The following is a 20,140-nucleotide window of genomic DNA, read 5'->3' as shown; positions in this document are numbered from 1 at the left end:
CGTTTGCGTCGCCTCGCAATCGTCCGGATGTCGCGTCTTTTCATGTGCCTCACCCACATGTTTGCGGACCTCAAAGCCACTGGGATCGTTGCACGTCGCTGCATATTCGAGGAGCGCGGGCCCCTCTAAGGTGGAGATTCCATCATCTAGCCCGACGGGGTATCCACTGCAACTCGCAACCAGTGTCGTCGCGCGCCGCGCTCAAGCATCAACATGCAAGATACATGCCGTGCTTGAACGGCCGGAGCGGCTTGCGACTCGCGTGCTCTCGATTTTGACTTCGCATCCCGAAGATCAGCACGCGGACGAAGCACGCGGACGACGCCATGCAGGTGAATCCTGCTATTGAGGGCCTTTGCGATGACTTGCGCGATCTGGCTGTGGGTTTTCATATCGAAGACGGCGTTCTCGTCGACGTCGTCGCAGCGGTCGCCGACCTCAAGCATCACTTGGAAAATTTCGGCCAGCCACCGCGCCTCCACGTGACCCCGTCCTGCCGGGTGCTGTCGGAGACGGCCGCGAACGCCGAGCCGCAGCCCGCGCGCGACGACGACGACGACGACGACGACGCGGCCGAGAGCGCGCCGAAGCGACCGCGATCGGAGGGCGCGGGCGTGGCGACGAACATGAACACGTGGCTCGCCAAGGCGCAGCAGCCCGACGGCGCGCCGCGTCCCAGCCCGCCCGCTGCTGTGCAGCGCCGCGCGCCCGTCGCGCAGACGACCGTGCAGATCACCTTCACGCTCGACTTCGACGCCTTCCTCGGCGAGGAGAACTACCCCAAGGACCCCGCGGCCTTCAAAGCCAAGGTCGTCCAGTGGTTCGAGCGGCGCGTCGGCCTCACCGGCGAGGCCGTCGGCAAGTTCCTCACGCAGGAGAAGCCGACCAAGGTCGTGATCGTCGCCCCCGGCACAAAACTGGCCGTCTACGACCCCCGCGGATGCGTGCTCGTGCCGCAGCTCGTGGCGACGGCCACCCGCAAGGTCGTCGTGCCGGTCTTCATGGGCGACATCCAGGAGCGCGACCGCGAGCGCCTCGCGTCCCTCGCCGTCTGCGGCTCCCTCGTGCACACCTACGTGGGGCGGAACGAAGGAGTTCGGACTCGGATCCCGTCGTCGTTTGCATACTCTGGTGAATTGACGGACCCCTGGCTCGGCGCCATGGCTGCATCGGATCTCGGGACTTGTTTCGTGATGCGCGGAAAACGCTACACGTTCACGGCAGACCTGAAACAAGCTCGGACGCCAGGTTCAGTGGCGATGCTCGCCAAGATAGCGGCGATGTTTGGTACCCATGCAGTTCTCTGTACGCAGAAAAGTGATATTGCGGGTTATGAAAGCCGGGAGGCCCAGCTCGTGATGGTGAAATTACCATATCGACTTGATTGGATCCGGCATCTCGAGCCATACTTCTGGCCCAAGCAAGAGCTGACGCTCCTGCTGGCGGCGGTCGAGAAAGCGGGCCTGTTCCGCGGGGAACCGGGGGGATCGGGCGTTCCGCAGCGATGGGTCGACGCGCGCCTCAATCTGGCTGCCGACTTTGCGCGAGTGAAGACCGAGGCGGGTCAACAGACCCACTCCGAACTCCGCGCGCGGCGCCGGTATGTCGAACAGCGTCAAACTTCCAAACCGCGTGGCGCCCAGGAAATTCGACAATCACAGGTACCTCGACCAGCATGGCCGCATCGTCGCCGACGACCTCGCCAAGACCTTCGGCGGCTTCCTATCGGGGGACGCGAGCGCGAAAGCGGACCTCTCGTTCAACATCGTCCAGAGCTACGAGCCTTTCCTCGACGTGATCAGCGAGGATTTGAACGCGACGTTCGGGACCACCTTCGTCGTCTACCAGAAGTCGCACACGGCGCTCTCCGTGAAGCAGCCGTTCGAAGCGGTGTCCTACAATCGCACGGGCAACCGCGCCCTCGCGCGGGCGGTCCTGAGGACGTGCTTCCCCACCTGCTGCCCGAAGCTCGCCGCGCTCCAGGCCATCGCTAACTCGTCGCCGTAGCTTAGGGGTGTTCGTCGACCTCGGGCGCGAGGCCGAGAGTCGCCCAGTTCGCGCACAATTAAATTAACGTTCGACCCGGAAAATAGCGATGTGGCCTGGCTCGAAGTCGGGGTGGAAGGCCGACCGCGGCAGCGTCGCCCAGCGGAGGCCGCGCGCCCGGAACGCCGCGAAGAGGAGCTCGTCGACGGCCGCGGACCGCGTCTGGTGCGCGAGGTAGAGCACCGCGTGTCCTCCCGGGCGCCGCAGCAGCGCGGCGACGCAGTCGGCGAAGGGCGCGACGAGGTGGTCGAGCCAGACCGTGTCCGACGCGAGGACGACGTCGACGCCCGCCGCCGCGACGGCGTCCGGCAGCCCCCGCGTCCAGTCGACCTCGGCGACGGTCGCGACGCCGGGCGCGAGCGCCGCCGCGCGGGCCGCGAGCTCGGGCAGCGCCGTCGCCTGGTCCGTGAGCTCGACGGACGCCGCGCCGAGGAGCGCCGCCGCGAGGCCCGGCAGCGCCGCGGTCCCGCTGCCGAGCTCGACGACGCGCTTCCCCTCGACGAGCTCGGGCGCGCGCGCGAGGAACATGGCGAGCGCGACGGACCCGTCCCAGGTCGTCGCCGCCGTCGCCGCCGCGTGGCCGCCGCCGACGGCCGCCGCCGTCGGCAGCGGCAGCGGTCGGCCGCCGACGTCCAGCGCCTCGAGCGCGGCGAACGCGCGGCCGGGGAGCGCGAGTTGTTTGTTGTTGCGCGCCGACACCGTCGCGCTCGCCACGTCTCGGCGCCGCCACATGAGCTCGCAGGCGCCGTCGTCGACGCCGGCGGCGCGCAGCGCTGCGGCGCGCACCGTAGCGTCACGTTCGTCGGAGGTGGCGTTCGCAGCGACGGCGGCGACGCACTTGGCGCGGCGCAGCGTTGTGTCTTCGACCTCGACGAGGACCGTGACGTTTGTCGCAGTGCTGCTCATGAGAATCAGCAAGTAGAGACGCATTTCATTGCGCAGGAAGCTGGCCAGATCATGCTCGCGCGCTCGCCGAAGATTTGCCACTGCAAAATTACGGCAAAGAGCACTCAAGCAAACTGGGCTGCCCGCTCCTCTGAGCTCGTCCACTGCGTCGTCGCTGCGCGCGCACGACGGTCGCACGACATCAACGCCCTCGCAACAACTCACAAAACAGCATGCGGCTCGCTACAATCATCGCCGGAGCCATGCAATTGAGCACGATCAGCGCTCTGAGCGCCGCTGCAAAGCTGCGCGCCGTCCTGCAAGCGCCCGGCGCCGTCCTGTGCCCAGGCGTGCACGACGCGCTGTCGACGCGCGTCTTCGCGGAAGCGGGCGCCAATGTGCTCTTCCTGAGCGGCTTCGGAGTCTCCGCGTGCCGCGGCGAGCCCGACGCCGGCATCCTCACGCGCGTCGAAATGGAGGAGGTCGCGCGGCAGTGCGTCGCCGCGGCCGGCGGCGTGCCGTTGATCGTGGACGGCGACACGGGCTTCGGCGGCGCGTCGAACCTGCGGCGCACCGTCCACGGCTTCGCGGCCGCCGGCGCGGCGGCCGTCAGCATCGAGGACCAACAGTTCCCGAAACGTTGCACTTTCCAGGCGGGCTCCGGCGTGCGCGTCGTCGACCGCGACGCGGCGGTCGCGCGCGTGCGGACGGCGCTCAAGGCGCGCGACGAGTCGCGGGAAGCGGGGCGCGACATCCTCGTCATCGCGCGGACCGATTGCCGCGCGGCGCTGGGCTTGGAGGAGGCCATTGCGCGCTGCGAGGCCTTCGCGGCGCTCGGCGCCGACGTCGTCTACGCCGAGAATCTCCAGGACAAGGAGGAGTATGCGGAGCTGAGCTTGAGAGTCTCATCCACCCATCTCATGCTCGCCCAGCTCCAGCGGGGCGACGCTCCGTCGCTCTCGCCCGACGACGTCGCGAACCTCGGCTTCGACCTCTCGCTCGTGGGCGTGACCGCGCTGCAGGCATACATCGCGACCCTCCAGTCGACGGCGAAAAGCCTCCTCGCAACCGGCGCCGCGAGCGACCTCGCGCCCTTCGACGAGGTCAAGAGGGTCGTAGGCTTCGACGAGCTCCTCGACTTCGAGGAGAGATACGCGTGCGACTAAGTTAACTCCGCCTGTTGGACGCGGCGGCTCGCGATCCACGCAACAAGAACCGCGCCCGCGGCGTAGATCGCGCCAAAAAAGACTCCGGCGGCGTTCGGCGGCGCGGCCGCGGGCCGCGGCGGCGCGGGCGTCGGCGCGGGCGTCGGCGCGGGCGCCCCTTTCTTTGTGTAGCCGAACATGGCCGCGTCGCGCGCGACGGCCGCCGACACCCTCGTGCAGACCTCCCGGGTCGTCGGCGGCCGCGCGCCAAAGTGCGTCTCGATGGCGTTCAACCGCTCCAGCCACTGCTTGCCGCGCGCGTGGGACCGGGCCTTGCCCTGGCCGAAGACGAACTGTCGGTTCGCCATCTTCGCCGGGTTGATCGCGCCGAGGCTCGGCAGCCACGCGCGGAGCCGGTCCGCGACGTCCCGCGGCCGCCGCGCGAGGTCCTCGTAGCGCACGGATAGCGTCGGGTGGCCGCGGGCCTCGACGGCGCGCCGGTCGTTCGCCAGACGCTGGAGCTCGCGGGCCCAGAGCGCGCCGCCGCGGCCGTCGGCCTTGGGAGGGCCGGCGTCGCAGACAAAGCGCGTCAAAAAAAGGAACGCGACGCGCCGGTTCCGCCGCGCGGCCTCGTCCGCGATGTTCGCCGCGCAGCCCGCGAAGGCCGGCGACTTGTCGACGAAGACGGAGTCTTTCGAGGAGGGCAGTTTCGGCCGCTCGTCCTCGGGGACGTCGAGGATCGATTTCAGCTGCGCCTCGCGCGCGGCGGCCCAGCCCTTGTCGAACTCGGCGAAGGCCGCGGGCCAGTCGACGTCGCCGGGCGCGAAGGCGCTGTAGTTGCCGCCGTGGAGCGCGTCGCGCTGCGCCATCGTCATGATGCCCTCGCGGACGAGCGCCTTCTCGCCCTCGCAGGCCCAGACGCCCAGCACGCACAGGGTCCGCACGCGGATGGACTGCGCCAGGAGCATGAGCACGGGCGTCGACGCCGAGGACCCGTCGCTGATGACGAAGAGGTAGACGGGGCCCGTGGGGGACCCGCGCGCGAAGACCGCGGGGCCGGGGACGCGCGCGGCCCAGTCGGGCCGCGAGCAGACCTCGACGCCGCCGGCCGCCTCGACGGCGCCGCAGGCGTCGGAGAAGGTCGAGGCCGTCGGCGCGTAGGTCGCGGCCGCCGGCGACGGCGCGTAGGTCGGGAGGGACGCGTTCGCCGCGTTCGCCGCGGCCGGGGGCGCCTTCGCGGCGGCGGACTCCGCCGCGTGCGCGCGGTGCATGGGCGCGTGCGACTTCGGCGCGTCGGACGTCATCATCGTGCGCGCCGCCAGAGCCTGGACGACGGCGGGGTCCTTCGGGGGCTTCTTGTAGGGGCCGCGGTGGACGCCGACGGGCGGGATCCGCTCGTGGACGCCGACGGGCGGGATCCGCTTCTTCGCCTTCTTGAGGAGCCGGCGGCGGCCGTCGAGGCGCGCGTTGACGCGGTCGACGACGGCGACGTCGCACAGGTTCGCCTCCCGGAGCCGCGCGAGGGCCCGCGTTGAGACGACGATGCCGTGGTCCTCGGCGTAGGCCTCGGCTGTCGTCCGCGCTTTTCGCGCGCCGCCGCGCCGCGCGTCCTCGGACACGTCCAGCGACACGCCGAGCCGGTCCCGGGCCACCGCCGCCGACGCCTCGGGCCGATCCGCCGGGTTCAACACGACGTCGAAGCGGTCGACGACGCGCGTCGCGCGGTCCGTCGCCGCCTCGTCGCACGCGAGGCCCGGCACGGGCGTCCCGAAGCCGCCGACGAGGTGCCGCGTCTGGAAATTGCGCAGGTGCATGGTCGCGAGCGTGTCGCCCGGCGTGTCCAGTAGTTTGTCGAGCCAGCCCTTCTTCTTGACGTCGAGCTTCGAGAACCAGGCCATGCGCGCGTGGCTCAGGAAGCGGACGACGGGATCGCGCGCGAGCAAAACCGTCGTCTTCGCGCCGCCGAGCGCCGCCGCCAGCAGCCCCGCCGCGGGGAAGCGGCCCTTGGCGTCGAAGACCTCGAGCGCCGTGACGCCGCAGGCCGGCGCGGCCTCGCCGTCGGGCCGGCAGTTGCGATGGCGGTCGTAGGGCTCGTCGCGCGCGGCGCACGCGGCCGCGCACAGCGCGGAGCCGCCGCACTTCATCGGGTGCAGCAGGAAGAAGTCCGTGGACGCTGTTCGTCGCGCGCAGGCCTTCGGCGCCGGCACCCCGCGGAACGCGAAGAGGTCGCACGCCGCGGGGCATCGCTTTAAAAGCTCGTCGCGATTCGATCCGGACAGGAAGCGGTCCGCGGCGTGGACGCCAAAGGGCGTGTAGCCCCCGGCGTAGGTCGTCTCGACGCTGAACCTCGCCGCCAGGACCTCCGGCGCGACGGCCGACGCGTTGCGGCCCCGGAACCCGCGCGACGCCCAGCGGTCGACGTGCTCGCGGCCCCGCGGCGGCGCGCGCGCCGCGAGCTCGACGGCGGGCGCCGCGCGCCAGAGCGACAGCCCCGAGTTGCCGACGCACTTCGCCGACGGGCGCGCCCTGGCGTCGCAGTCCTTCCAGGGCGCGCCGACGTAGGCGTAGCCGAGGAACGACGCGAGCGGCGCCGACGGCCGGTCGCAGAACGCGGCGTCGAGCTCGAAGATCAGGACGTACTCCGACGCGAAGCGCCGCCAGAAGGACGGCGACCCGAGGAGCCGGTTGTACCAGCCCGTGCGCGCGGCGTAGTCCTTGGCGTTCGAGTAGCCGTAGTGGTCTTTCGAGGAGCCGCCGTCGCGCGACGCCTTCGCGAGCTTGTGCTGGACGACGGTGCCGGCCCGCAGCGCGGCGCGGAGCGGGCCGTGCGACGCCACGACGTCGCCGTTGCGCGGGCCGTGGAAGACGTGCACGATCCAGTCGAGCGGGAGCGCCGTCCGCGCCTGCGCGACGACGGCCGCGAGGCGCGCGTGGTCGCGCAGCTCGACGATGGCCGCCGAGCCCTCGGGTGTCGTCTTCGTCGCGCCGCCGAGGCACGGCGCCAGCACGGCGACGAGGAGAGCGACACGCGCGATCATGGCATTTTATCTCTGAGCGTCGATCATCGTCACGCGTGGGACAACCAAGGGGAAGCTCATACCCGCTTTTTCATGGTGCCTTTGTGAATGAAACGAGCCTGTTTCACGATGGCTCGAGCTCCGTAAGCAGCCCATGCGCCTGGAAGACATGGCGGCGGGCCACGTCTTCATCAATGGCGTGCCGCTGGCCCGGGCGCGCTTCGACGAGTGGATGGCCGGCTCGACGAGCCACGACTGCCTGCCGACGCTCGTCGTCGACGTCGCGCGGCCGCTCGAGGCGCCGGCGCCGGGCAGCGGCGCGTCCGCCGGCCGGCGGTCGCCGAAGAAGTCGCGCGGGCGGCCCTACCTGCCGAGCCGGCCCGCGGGCAAGAAGAAGCGGCCGCAGTCCGCGGGCGCCGCGCGCCGCGACGAGCCGCCGCGGTCGAACGGCGCGGCGGCGGCCGCCGCGGCCGCGCCGTCGCCGAAGCGCCGCGGCCGGCGCACGCGGCCGGCGTCGGCGCACGCCGGCTCGAAGGCGTCCCGCCAGCGCCGCGACGCCGCGGCGGCGGCCATCGACCGGCTGCGGGCGGCGCTCGAGGCCGACGAGCGCGGCGCGGCCGACGAGCGGGACCGGCTCCGGAGCGAGCTCGACCTCGAGCGCCACCGCGCCGCGGAGCTCGCGCGGACCATGGAGTCGGCGCTCCAGGTCCACGCCTCCGCCGCCGTGCGCGAGGCCGCCATGTCCCACGCGGCCGCGGCGATCCTGCGCGCGTCGCCGCAAACCGGCGGCGCCGCCGCGCCGCCGGCGATCGCCGCCGCGGCGCCGCCGCGCGCGCCCGTCTTCGACGACGACGACGACGACGACCCCTACGCGGGGCTCGGCGACGACTTCGACGACGACCCCTACGGCGACGACTTCCTGAGCCCCGTGGGCGTCGACGCGGCGACGCCGCGCGGCGCGAGGACGCCCGGCGCCGGCGACGACGCGGCGGCGTCGTGGCCCGCGGAGTCGCCCGCGACGCCCATCCTCTCGACGCCCCGCGCCGCGCGGACGCCGAACCTCGCGAGCGACACCGTCGTCGGCGTCCAGGCCGCGGTCCGGGGCCGCGCGGCGCGCAAGTCCGCGTTGGAGGCGCGCGAGCAAACGGCGTCCGCCGCGCGGCTCCAGGCGAGCTTCCGCGGCGCCGCGGCGCGCCGCGCGAGCGCCCTGCTGCGCGCGCCCGTGCCGGCGCCCCTGGTCGAGCCCGCGGTCGCCGCGCCGGAGGAGCCGTCGCCGACGTACGACGACGACGAATTCTACGACGAAGATTTCGAGGCCGACGCGGGCGCCGACGCCGCGGAGCGGGAGGCCGCCCGTCTGGAAGCCGAGAAGGAGGAGGCGGCGCGGGTCGAAGCCGAGGCGGAGGCGGCGCGGGCCGAGGCCGAGGCGGAGGCCGCGCGCTTAGAAGCCGAGGCGGAGGCCGCGCGGGCCGAGGCCGAGGCGGAGGCCGCGCGGGTCGAAGCAGAGGCGGAGGCCACGCGGGTCGAAGCCGAGGCGGAGGCCATGCGGGTCGAAGCCGAGGCGGAAATCGCGCGGGCGGAAGCCGAGCTGGCGGAAACGGCGCGCGTCGAGGCGGAGGCGGAGGCCGCGCGGGTCGAAGAGGAGGCGCAGGCCGCGCGCGAAGCGGAGGCCGCGCGTCTCGAGGCCGAGGAGGAGGCGGCGCGTCTCAAGGCCGAGGAGGCGGCCGCGCGTCTCGAGGCCGAGGAGGAGGCCGCGCGTCTCGAGGCCGAGGAGGAGGCGGCGCGTCTCGAGGCCGAGGAGGACGCGGCGCGTCTCGAGGCCGAGAAGGAGGCCGCGCGTCTCGAGGCCGAGGAGGACGCGGCGCGTCTCGAGGCCGAGGCGGCCGCCGCGGCGGAGCCGGAGCCGGAGGCCGACGAGCCCGCGGCGCCGGTCCGCGCGTCGGACCTCTTCCTCGCGCGGAACACGCACAAATTCATGAGCACGCGCGAGCCCGCGGAGCTCCGAAAGAGACCCGTCGAGGCCGCGCGCGTGCAGGAGGAGGACGAGGAGTCGTCCGAGGCGGAGGAGCCGGCGGAGCCGCCGGCGCGCCCGGAGCCCGACGCGGGCCCCGAGCCCTCGGCGGCCGTCGCGCCGGAGCCCGACCGCGCGGAGCCGCCCGCGCCGGCGGCCGCGAGGGACGACGACACGGCGTCGACGCCGCCGCCGCCGCACGACGCCGACGACGACCACAAGACGGAGGCCACGGACGTGCTCCACCCGACGAGCACGTCCAGCGAGAGCGGCAAGGCGAGCCACCACAGCGCCTTCTCCGGCCCGGAGCTGCCGTCGGCCGTCGCGAGCGCGCTGCGACACCACCACGCGCCGGAGCCGCAGGCCTACGACGACGACGACTTCGAGGACGACGCGTCCGCGCTCGAGCCGCCGCCGGGGACCGAGCCCGCCGAGCCCGCGCCCGAGCCGGCGGCGCCCGAACCGGAGCCCGAACCGGAGCCGGTGGCGGCGCCCGAACCGGAGCCCGAGCCCGAGCCTGTACCGGCTCCCGAGCCCGAACCGGAACCGGCGCCCGAGCCCGAGCCCGAGGCCGGCGACGGCTACGACGACGACTTCTTCGAGGCCGACGCGCAGTCCGACGCGACGGACGTCGTGCACCCCGCGAGCGCGGAGCCGACGCCCCGCGAGCCCCCGCCGCGCCCCGCGGCCGTGGACCCCAGCCGGGCGACGTTCGACGCGTCGCCGCGCTACGACGACGACGGCTTCGACGAGCCCGTGACGCCGCAGGAGCCCGACGACGCGCGGCCCGCGCCGTCGCCGCGAGCGACCTTCGAGCGGTCGCCGCGGTCCGAGTCGTCGCCGCGCTACGACGAGGATTCGTGGCACGACGCGTCGCCACGCGCGGCGCCGGCCGACGTCGCGGACGCCGTCGCCGCGGCCGGGAGCGACGCGACGGAGTCGCCGCGCTACGACCTGGACGCCTTCGACGAGACGCCCCTCGAGGAGCACCGAGCGGCGGAGCAGCCGGCGGAGGAGCCCGCGGCGGCGCCCGCGGGCGAGGACGACGAGTTCCTCGACTGCGAGTCGGCGCCCGTCGCGCCCGTCGCCGAGTGCGGCGAGCTCCACGTCGGCGACGTCGTCCAGGCGCCCGTGGACGGCCTGCGCTTCGAAGGCGTCGTCGACGCCATCGAGGGCGGCACCGTCCACGTCGACTTTGGCGACGAGGACGTCGCCGTCGTCGCGCGCGGCGACGTCGCGCGCGTCCGGTCGTGGGCCGTCTGCGAGCCCGGCGACGCGGCGCTCGTCACGGAGGCCGGCGGCGTGCTGCGCTTCCGCGCCAAGGTCGAGGCCGTGGAGGTGGACCTCGCGAACCAGCAGCACACGTACACGGTGGTCTACGGCGAGGGCGACGGCGAGGCGGGCGTGTCCGAGGACCGCATCACCAAGATCGAGTCCGCGCGCGCGTCGCACGGCCACTGGAAGAAGGCCCTCCACGCCGTCCTCGCCGCGAACCGCTTCCAGGGGGCGATGCCCAAGGGCGACGCGGCGGCGGCGCCGGCGCCGGAGCCCGCGGCCGCGCCCGAGCCCGCGCCGGCAGAGCCGGCGCCGGAGACAGCGGCCGCTCCCGAGCCGCAGCTGACGGCTCGGGAGCCGGAAGTCGCGGCCGCCCCCGAGTGCACGTCCAAGACGGGGCCTCCTCCGGAGCCGGAAGACGCGGCCGCTTCCCATCCCGAGCCCGCGACCGCCCCGGAGCCGGAGATCGCGGCCGCTCCCGAGCCCGCGCCGGAGGAGCCCGCGCCCGCGCCCGCGCCGGCGGCGCCGGAGCCCGCGCCGGCGGCGCCGGAGCCCGCGCCCGCCCCCGAGGAGCCCGCGGCGCCGGAACCTGAGGAGCCGCCGGCGCCCGAGCCGGCGGCGCCAGAGCCCGCGCCCGAGGCGCCCGAGGAGTCCGACGACGACGGCTACGACGACGACTTCTTCGAGCCCGAGGCGCCGGCCGCCGCGGACGACGCGCCGTCGGCGGCGCGGCGCATGTCGCTGAACGCGGCCGCGGCCGCGCGGCTGTCGCTGTCGCTGTCGTCCGGCGCCGCGGCGCCGCCCGGGCCCGGGGACGCCGCGGCGCTCGCGGACACGCTCGCGGCGAGTGAGATGGCGCGCTTCAAAGCCTCGGGCAGGGCCGCGGCGCAGCGGCGCGTGTCCGCGGCGTCCGCGGAGGCCGCTCGCGTCGCCGAGCTGCTGGCGTCGCGCGCGCCCGCGTCGGCCGCGGCCGCGGCGCGCGAGGCCGAGGAGCGAAGTCTCGCGGCGGCGTCCGCCGAGGCGGAGCGGAAGCGGCTCCGGGGCGAGGACGACGTCCTCGAGCCCCTGCCGCGGGGCCTGGACCGGCGGCGCCCGAGCGCGGGGTCCGCGCTCGCCGTCGCTTCGTTGGAGAAGGTCCGCGCGTCCCTGGCCGACCCCGACGCCGTGACGCCGCGGGGCTCCCGCGACCTCGCGACGCCGCGGGGCTCGCGCGACTTCGCGCGCCCGGCGCCGGCGCCCGCGGAGGACGCCGTCGGCGCGCTGCCGGGGAGCCGGCCGCCGCTGCGACGGAACGTGTCGAGTTCGGCCATCGATGCCGCGGCGTCCAAGCAGCGCCAGGAGGGCCTGCTGCGCGACCCGGCGCCCATCCCGTCGCCGCGCGCGGCCGCGCCCGCGCCCGCGGACGAGCCCGCCGCGGACGAGCCCGCCGCGGTCGAGCCCGCGCCGGTCGCGCTCGCGCGCGCCGCGTCGGAGGAGGAGATTCGCGCCGTCGCCGCGGGCGCCGCGGCGACCGCCGAGTCCGCGGCCCTCGACCGGGTCTTCCGGGCGTCGCGCGACGCCGCGCCCGAGCCCGCGGCCGCGGCCGCGGCCGCGTCGCCGCGGTCCGAGGAGGAGCCGCCGTCGTACCGCGGGTCGCCGCGGTCCGCCGACGGGGCAGCCGCCGCGCCGGAGGCCGACGCGCCGGCGACGAGGTCCCCGCGCCACCTCGCGCCCGCGCCCGCGCCGGAGCCCGAACCGGAGCCGACCTACGACGACGACTTCGCGGACTCGCCGCGGGAGCCGGACTACGGCGACGACTTTGGCGACGCGGCGGGTCGCGACGCGGCGCCCGCGACCGAGTCCCCGCGGGAGCCGGACTACGGCGACGACTGGGCGGACGAGGAGCCCCCGCGAGCCTCCGAGGCCGCGAAGCCCGCGGTCGTCGACCCCGAGCCGGAACCCGAGCCGAGGGCCGTCGAGCCGGAGCCCGTCGGCGAGCCGGAGGCCGTCGAGCCGGAGCCCGTCGAGCCCGAGCGGGAGTCGCCGCGAGACGTCGAAGAGGAGCCGAGCTACGAGGACGACTTCCAGGACGACTTCCCGGCCGCCGCGCCCGAGGACGCGCCGGTCGAGGAGAGCGACGACGTCCGGTGCACGGTGATCCACGCCTTCGAGGCCGACGGCGAGGGCGAGATGAGCATCGCGCTCGGCGAGAAGATCCTCGTGACGCGGTCGGACCTCGAGGAAGACGACGGCTGGTGCTACGCGACGAAGGTCGGCGCCCCGCCCGAGAGCGGCGGCTTCGTCCCGTCGGCGTACCTCGCCGTGGGCGGGCGAGAGCCAGCGGACTAAAAAGTTTGACCTTGCAGTCGTCAAGAACCAGTGCTTGAAGGGGTTTCTTAACGAGATGGATGCTGCCATCTCTCCGTAGAAGCCGCTCCGCCATGCGCCTCTGGGCCTGCCTGGTCACCTGCACAGGCGCGCAGACGCTGGCGCCCACGACGCCGGAGACGACGGACCTCGAGCTCTGGCTGAGCGCGCAGGACCTGCAGCCCGGTCCCGTCGCCTCCTGGCCCGACCGGAGCAGCCACGGCCGCCTCCTCGAGCAGGACGACGCGGCGGCGCAGCCGGTGGCCCTGATCGACGGCAGCGGCCGCGCGCGCGTGGCCTTCGACGAGGCGTGGCTGTCGTTGGGGTGCGACTACATCCACGCGGAAGGAGACGGACTCACCATCTTGGCCGCCGTCCGCGACGTCGTCGACGGCTCGGACTTCGGCCCGGGCGGCGGCGGCGCGGTCACCGCGTCCGGCGACCTGATCGACTTCGGCGCGACCAACGACGGCTACGGTTTGGTCGTCGAAACCGACAGCGTCACGGGCCACGTCGAGGCCACGGAGGCCATCGCCGGCGGCCTGTCCCTGGACGGTTCGACGACCGTCGTCACGGTGGAGATCAACTTCGCCGACGAGACGCTGCGCGTCTTCTTGAATCACACGCTCGCGGACACGGAGGACTCGGGCGTGTCGTCGCTCGCAGTGTGGATTCCAACCACTGGTTTGGGTGGTCCTGACCAAACTTCAGAATTCTCTAGCTCGATCAAATCGAAGTCGATTCGGCTGATTTTTGGACGAATCGATTGCTCTCGTCGAGTTCTCGAAGCACAGCCGAAGAGCTTGCGTCGAAACTGTCGCATATGCGCACATTGAAGTCGGATTGAAGATTTGAATTCCACACAGGTCCTCGTCGCGATGAACGTCGGCATGCTCCTCGCCTGCGGCGTCTACGTCTTCTTCGACGGCCTCGGGCTCCGCGACGAGGACAGCCCCGTCGGCATCGTCGTCGCGCGCGCGCGGAGCCGGCTCCGGACGCTGAGCTCCCCGCGCAAGCTCAAGGACGCGCCGCCGCCCGAGGCCGCCAGAGCCGCCACGGAGCTCACGACGAACCCCATGGCATCGGCGCGGGCCCTCAAGGTCGCCGACGCCAGCGAGGTCCTCGCCCGGACGCCCCCGGATCCGGACGCGCCGGACCGGACCGGCGCCGTGTAAGGAACGACCCCCGCCTACTGCAACGTCTTCCGAAGGAGTCCGTGTTTTTTCAGGATCTTCAACTCACTTCAACATAGATTCACGATTGCGTCACCTCAAAGAGCTGAGGAAGGCACGATCGAAGAAACGCTCAGGCAAAACCTCTCTGCTCTCGTATGGTGGTCGTGGCCATGGGCTAGGACGCGGTCCTGCTTCGCATGACTTCCCCGGCCCGGGACCCCCCGCGCGGGGACCACGAAAGACGACGGCATCGGCGGCGGCGCCGCGGCGCCGCGGGCAGCCTTTCGGCCTGGGCCGCGCGGGCTGCCCTGGTGCTGCTGCCGGCGTGCGCCGGGGCGACCGCCGCGCCGTCGATGGCGCCGTGCGTGGACTCGGCGACCTACGCGGACCCCGTGTACGGCGACGGCTGCGCCGCGTGGGCCGGCGCCGATTGCTCCGGCCGCGCGTTCTCGGCCGAGCTCGTCGCCAACTGCACCGCGGCGTGCGGCGGCTGCGCGCCGAGCGCCGCGCCGACGGCGCCGCGCGGCGACGACGGCGACGACGGCGACGACGACCTGAACTCGGAGAACGCGGTCATGGTCGGCGGCGGCGTGCTCGTCGTCGTGCTCTGCGTCTTTTGCTGCTTCAAGCTGCTGCCGCACTTCGAGTACGAGCGCGCGAAGCACAACAACAAGCTCTACCCGGGCACGGTCATGGTCGTCAAGCCCGCGAGCCCCGGCCGCGTGGCGCCCCTCATGTTCGGGCCCGAGAGCTACGACATCCCGACGCCGAACCAGCAGCGGAAGGCGTCGGAGCGCGCGACGAAGCACCTCAGCGTCGAGCACAAGAACCGCGTCACCGCGATGATCGAGCACGACCGGAAGCGCGCCGAGGAGCAGGCCAAGGAGGACCTCGAGCTCCTCGACGTCGTCCCCTCGCCCAAGGCCCCGGGCGAGCGCCGCTCCGTCGCCGTCGCGACGCCCCTCTCGCACGGCGGCGCGGGCCGCCGCGGCACCGCGGGCCGCGGCAGGATGATGCCCACCTAGCAGCCACGCCCCCGCGCATAATGAGCAGCTCGGTCGCAGGAACAATGCCGATCGCGACGCGCTTAGTGATCACGACGCGCCAAGTTGACGCGCCATCGCGGAGCTTGAAGTCGTCCTTGAAGCCTCCTGGGACTTCTCCTGGGGCAGCCCGGCTCACGATGTGATGGTCGCCGCCTTTCAGCGCCTCGTGCTGGTCGCTGCCGTCGTCGCCTCCTGGCCCTGCGACGACGCGAGCACGGCGGCGTGCCTCGAAGGCGGCGACGCGTGCGGCGCGACCTGCGCGACGCCGCCGTCCTTCACGCGCCGCTGCCTCGATAGTTTCGTGCCCTTTCGCACGCCCTACTCGCGCGTCGCGTGTTGCCTGCGGCCCTGCTTCGCGCACCACGTACAGGCCTACGGCCTCGACGCAAACTGGCGGCGGTTCCGCGCCACGGAGGGCGCGGCGCCGGGCGGCATGCTCGACCTGCTCGTCGCGCACGACGGCGAGTCGACGCTGCCGTTCGCGCCGCGGCGCCTGTCCAAGGTGCGCAACGCCTGGCTCAACGACCGCGACCCGAAGTTGAGGCAGGCCCAATCGAGCCTGGGGCCGGAGCTCCGGCTCGACTGCCGCGGCGACGGCTGCCGCGCGGCCGACCGCCGCGACACGGAGCAGCGGCTCTGGAGCGTCGACCGCACGGGCACGCCGGCGACGAAGACCGGCGCGCCGGTCCTCGCCGCGGGCGACGTCGGCGACCTCGGCGGCTGGGTCGAGGCCCACTTCCCGGACGGCTGCGGGAGCCACAGCCGTTCGCAGCCCTTCGCGGCCTATCGCGAGATCACGCTCGCGTCTTTGTTCCACGCGGCCGCGGGCGACGCCGAGCTCACGCTCGTCACGTCGACGGACTGCGACCTGCCCCACGCGCCGCCGAAGCCGCTCGCGCGCGACGGCTTCAAAGGCGAGCGCTCGCTCCTCGAGACGGCCGCGCTGCGCGCGTGGCTGTGTGGAAACCAACCACTGGTTTGGGTGGTCCTGACCAAACTTGAGAATTCTCTAGCTCGGTCAAATCGAAGTCGATTCGGCTGATTTTTGGACGGATCGATCGCTCTCGTCGAGTTCTCGAAGCCCAGTCAAAGAGCTTGTGTCCAAACATTCGAATACGCTCACATTGAAGTCGGGTTGAAGATTTGGTTTCCACACAGGCGCGTGGTACACGACGAACCCGTCGGACCACGGCGGCGCCGCGCACGCCAAGCTCCGCGCCGTGCCCATCGGCGTCGCGAACCGCGCCGCCCTGCTCGGGAGCCTGGACGGGCGCGAGGGCCTCGACCGGCGCGCGCGCGTCCTCGCGTGCTGCGCGTCTCCCCCGCGTCCGCGTCTTTCTTTCGGAGCGCATCCCGTCTCCTGTAGGCTGCATGTCGAGCCACCCGACGCCCGCGCGGCGCTTCGAGGCCGGCGCGCCGCCGGCCCACGCGTCCTTCGACAACCTCGGCCCCGAGCTCCGCGCGCGCTACGACAACGTGACCGCGCTTGTGTCGCCCGGGTCCCTCGCGTACAAGTACGCGCACTCGGGCTGGTCCGGCGAGGTCTACTCGCGCGTGCGCCGCTACGCGATCCTCGAGACTTTGAAGGCCAGCGGCTTCGCCAACTGCTCCCACGGCGTCCCCCGGGGCGCGTCCAAGACCAAGCTCGCGGCCTACGCCGACCAGCTCCTCGCGTCGGACTTCGTCGTGTCGCCGCAGGGCAAGGGCCGCGCGTGCCACCGCGACTGGGAGGCCCTCGCCGCCGGCGCCGTGCCCTTGCTCGACTGGGACGCGTCGCCGGCCATGGCGGACCTCTACGCGGAGCTGCCGGTCGTCCGCGTCCGCGACTGGCGCGGCGTGACGCCGTCGTTCCTCGCCGATGCGCTCGCGGACGTCAAGCGGCGGGCCGCGCGGCGCGAGATCGACATGCGCCGCCTCTACCTCCCCTACTGGGTCGCGCGCTTCACGGAGCTCATGGCGGCTGTGAAGTAACGCGTCGTGGGACGGTGCAACTTCGGCGCGACCGACTGCAACAAAAGTCGGCATCGAGCGATGATGGCGTATAGCTAAGCCGGAGTGCCTCCTTTGAGACTCCACCGAGACCCAAACCAGCGCCACAACCATGTCGAGCCTGTCGCGGCGCCAGGTGCGCCTGCGGCGCGAGTACCTCTACCGGCGGTCGCTGGAGGGGAAGGAGAAGGTCGTCTACGAGAAGAAGCGCAAGATCTCCGAGGCGCTGGCCGCGGGCAAGGCGATCCCGACGGAGCTCCGCGAGGAGGAGGGCGAGCTGCGGAAGCTCATCGAGTACGACGGCGCGCGGCACGCGGCGCCCGGGTCCCTCGACGACGAGTACGCGCGGACGCTCCGCGGCGAGCGGCTCGCCAAGGTCTGCGTGTGCACGTCGCGCGACCCGAGCTCGCGCCTGAAGCAGTTCGCCAAGGAGCTCAAGCACATGGTGCCCAACGCGACGCGCGTGAACCGGGGCAACACGCGCGTCGGCGACCTCGTCGACGCGACGCGGCGCGGCGAGTTCACGGATTTGGTCATGGTCCACGAGACGCGGGGCCAGCCCGACGGCCTCGTGGTCTGCCATTTACCGCTGGGCCCGACGACCTACTTCACGCTGTCGAACTGCGTGCTCCGCCACGACATCGACGCGCCGCCGCCCTTCTCGTCGGACGCGCCGCCGCACCTCGTCTTCCACGACTTCGACGACGGCAAGCGCCTCGCGAAGCGCCTCAAGACCGTGCTCCAGTGCCTCTTCCCCGTGCCCAAGGCCGACGCGAAGCGCGTCTGCACCTTCTACAACGCCGCGGACCGGATATCGTTTCGCCACCACACGTACGAGCGCGACGGCCCCGACGTGCACCTCACGGAGCTCGGGCCCCGCTTCGAGATGACGCCCTACATGATCAAGCTCGGCACGCTCGACCAGGCCGACGCCGACGTCGAGTGGGTCCTCCGGCCCTACATGAACTCCGCTAAGAAGATCATATAGGTCGCGGCTCGTCTGGGGGCAGGGAGCAGTGCCGGCGGGAGCACCTCGGAGTGTGCCCGCCGCGGCGACCGAGTCATCACGACGACCTTCCACAAGTCGTGCTCGCCGAAGAAACCGCCGGATCTCCCCCCCTTTCCTCATCCAGTGCATCTCCGCGTCCGGTTCAACCGTCCTGAGTCGTCGTCGCCCTCAGAGCGCATCCATCAGTCATCGAGTGTGGTCATTTCGATCGCCATCGGACTCGAAAGATTCGAAAGAAAATCGAGTTGCGAAACCGCTGTCGTCGAGCCCGCCGGTCGCACCCGTGCGCGCGGCGTGTCCGCGGACGCCGCGGGCGCGCGCCTTCGCCGCCGGGAACGGCGCCGGTCCCGAGCTCCGGATTACGCGCGCGCGCGAGACGTCGGACGCGCGTTTCTCGAGACGACCCGCCGCAGGCATCATGGGTTGCGGCATGTCCTCCGATGCCTCCGCCATGCCCGCGGGCGGCGCCCAGGCCGTCATGATCATGACCGTGCCGCCGGAGCTCGAGGAGCGCGTCACCAAGTTCTGGGAGCTCCACGCCAAGTGGATGGCCTACACGCACGTGTCGACGGGCGAGAAGACGTGCCTCTTCTACCACGTCTGCAAGGGCCCCGAGGTCGAGGACTTCACGAGCGGACCGTCCGCGAAGAAGACGGGCAACGTCACGTTCACGATCACGGAGTTCTACGCGACGCCCGCCGGCCTCGACACGCACTTCGCCATGTTCGCCGCGGGCCACGCGGAGATGGCCGAGTTCGGCAAGGAGTTCGGCGAGCTCATGGCCACGGGCAAGGTCAAGTTCTCGGGCCACGGCTACGGCACGACCGTCGCGTCCATCGGCGCCGCGGAGTTCCCGCCGACCTACGACGGCTTCGAGCCCTAGGCGCGAGGACGCGCAGCGCCGCGACAAGCGCGGCCGCGGAAGCGCACGCTCGCGAGTAGCGCCCAGCTGACGCGCGCCTATATATCAAAAAAGGCGATTATCGAAAGCGCTCGAGGCGCTCCTGGAGGCGCGTGATGAGGCTCTGCGCGCGCGGGACCTTGTAGACGTTGGCCTTGAGCGCGAGGTCGTCGCCCGCCTGGCCCGCGCGGATGTGGAGCGCGACGACGTCCTGCTCGCGGGCCCGCGGGAACGTGAGCTTGACGAGCTCCGTGAGGTGGTGGTTCGACTTGACGACGCCCTTGCCGCCGAGCTCGATGCGGCGGCCGCGCGTGTCGAAGACGAGGAGCCGCTCGCGGTTCACGCCGATGCAGCGCAGGAGCTTCTCCTCCGTGAGCGCGTTGCGGCCGAAGACGCCCGCGGCCTTGTTGGGCTTGAGCTTGAAGCACATGAAGAGGATCGTGTCGGGGAGGCACGACGAGTCGAACGTGACCTCCTCGCCCTTCTGGAGGCCCGCGATGCGGTGCTGCGCGAGCGCGAGGACCGCCGCGTCCTCGGCGCTCAGCGGCGGCGGCGCCGCGGGCTTGGGCTTGGGCGGCGACGGCTCCGCGGGGGCCTTGCGCTCCTCGCGGGTCCGCGACGGCGACCCCGCGTAGTCGAGCTCGTCGTCGTCGTCGTCGTCGTCGCCGATGGAGAAGCAGTTCGCCGGCGGCGCGGGCGGCGAGCCGACGTCGTCGGGCGGCGGCGGCGCGGCCGTGTTCAGCGGCGACTTGGGCGTCAGCGCGGGGTCCGACTTGGCCATCGTCGCCGCGGCCTTGGACGCGGCCTCGGACATCTTCCTGCCGTAGGACCACGCGCTCGACATGGAGCTCTTCATCGACGCGCTGCTGAGCCCGAAGTTCCGCGCGGGCGCGGGCGCCGGCGCCTCGCCGGTGTCTTTGGCGTCCTTGCCGCTCCAGAGCTGCGGCGCCTTGAAGTTCATCGACGGCGCCTTCATGGCCGCGGGCAGCTTCGCCTCCGCGGCCATGCGCCGCATGCGCTGCATGGCCGTCTCCTTGGCGGGCGTCGCCGGCGCCGCGGCGGACGCCTCGGCCTCGTCGTCGTCGTCGTCGTCCGGCGCGACGGAGAACTCGGGCGTCGCCGGCGCCGGCGCCGGCGCCGCGGCCTCGGGCGCCGCCGGCGCGGGCGGCGGCTTCGTCGCGGCGTTCAGCGTGAAGTGGCGCCCGTGCTTCTTCTCCGCGGCGGGCGTCGCCGGCGCGGGCGCCGGGGCCGCCGGCGCGGGCGGCGGCGTCGCCTCCGCCGGCTCGGGCGCCGGC

The 20,140-nt window shown here is 72.8% G+C and overlaps 5 protein-coding genes across 5 annotated transcripts; all 5 read left to right on the top strand.

Annotated features, from left to right (window-relative positions):
- Nucleotides 1–626: 626 nt before the first annotated feature.
- On the top strand, nucleotides 627–1,321 carry AURANDRAFT_63274 (hypothetical protein; the record flags this gene model as incomplete). Its single annotated transcript, XM_009037486.1, has 2 exons — nucleotides 627–1,117; nucleotides 1,300–1,321. 2 exons carry the CDS (start codon nucleotides 627–629, stop codon nucleotides 1,319–1,321), a joined length of 513 nt encoding a protein of 170 aa, XP_009035734.1.
- A 1,906-nt stretch (nucleotides 1,322–3,227) lies between these two features.
- Nucleotides 3,228–4,016, top strand: AURANDRAFT_13413 (hypothetical protein; the record flags this gene model as incomplete). The annotated part of the gene is made up of 1 exon (XM_009037487.1): nucleotides 3,228–4,016. A coding segment is annotated over one exon (789 nt), but the record flags the coding sequence as incomplete, so codon positions are not given.
- Nucleotides 4,017–7,262: 3,246 nt separating this feature from the next.
- Nucleotides 7,263–13,900, top strand: AURANDRAFT_63272 (hypothetical protein; the record flags this gene model as incomplete). The annotated part of the gene is made up of 3 exons (XM_009037488.1): nucleotides 7,263–12,670; nucleotides 12,787–13,390; nucleotides 13,592–13,900. 3 exons carry the CDS (start codon nucleotides 7,263–7,265, stop codon nucleotides 13,898–13,900), a joined length of 6,321 nt encoding a protein of 2,106 aa, XP_009035736.1.
- Nucleotides 13,901–14,253: 353 nt separating this feature from the next.
- Nucleotides 14,254–16,917, top strand: AURANDRAFT_63271 (hypothetical protein; the record flags this gene model as incomplete). The annotated part of the gene is made up of 4 exons (XM_009037489.1): nucleotides 14,254–14,850; nucleotides 15,107–15,905; nucleotides 16,105–16,272; nucleotides 16,313–16,917. The coding sequence occupies 4 exons, from the start codon at nucleotides 14,254–14,256 to the stop codon at nucleotides 16,915–16,917; spliced, it is 2,169 nt and encodes a 722-aa protein (XP_009035737.1).
- A 55-nt stretch (nucleotides 16,918–16,972) lies between these two features.
- Nucleotides 16,973–18,922, top strand: AURANDRAFT_71380 (hypothetical protein; the record flags this gene model as incomplete). Its single annotated transcript, XM_009037490.1, has 3 exons — nucleotides 16,973–17,877; nucleotides 17,924–17,973; nucleotides 18,358–18,922. The coding sequence occupies 3 exons, from the start codon at nucleotides 17,048–17,050 to the stop codon at nucleotides 18,825–18,827; spliced, it is 1,350 nt and encodes a 449-aa protein (XP_009035738.1).
- Nucleotides 18,923–20,140: the final 1,218 nt, after the last annotated feature.

This window comes from Aureococcus anophagefferens (assembly GCF_000186865.1).
Source record: "Aureococcus anophagefferens unplaced genomic scaffold AURANscaffold_6, whole genome shotgun sequence".
In the NCBI taxonomy this organism is placed as follows: Eukaryota; class Pelagophyceae; order Pelagomonadales; family Pelagomonadaceae; genus Aureococcus; species Aureococcus anophagefferens.
This window is presented reverse-complemented; position numbering and strand designations above follow the sequence as displayed.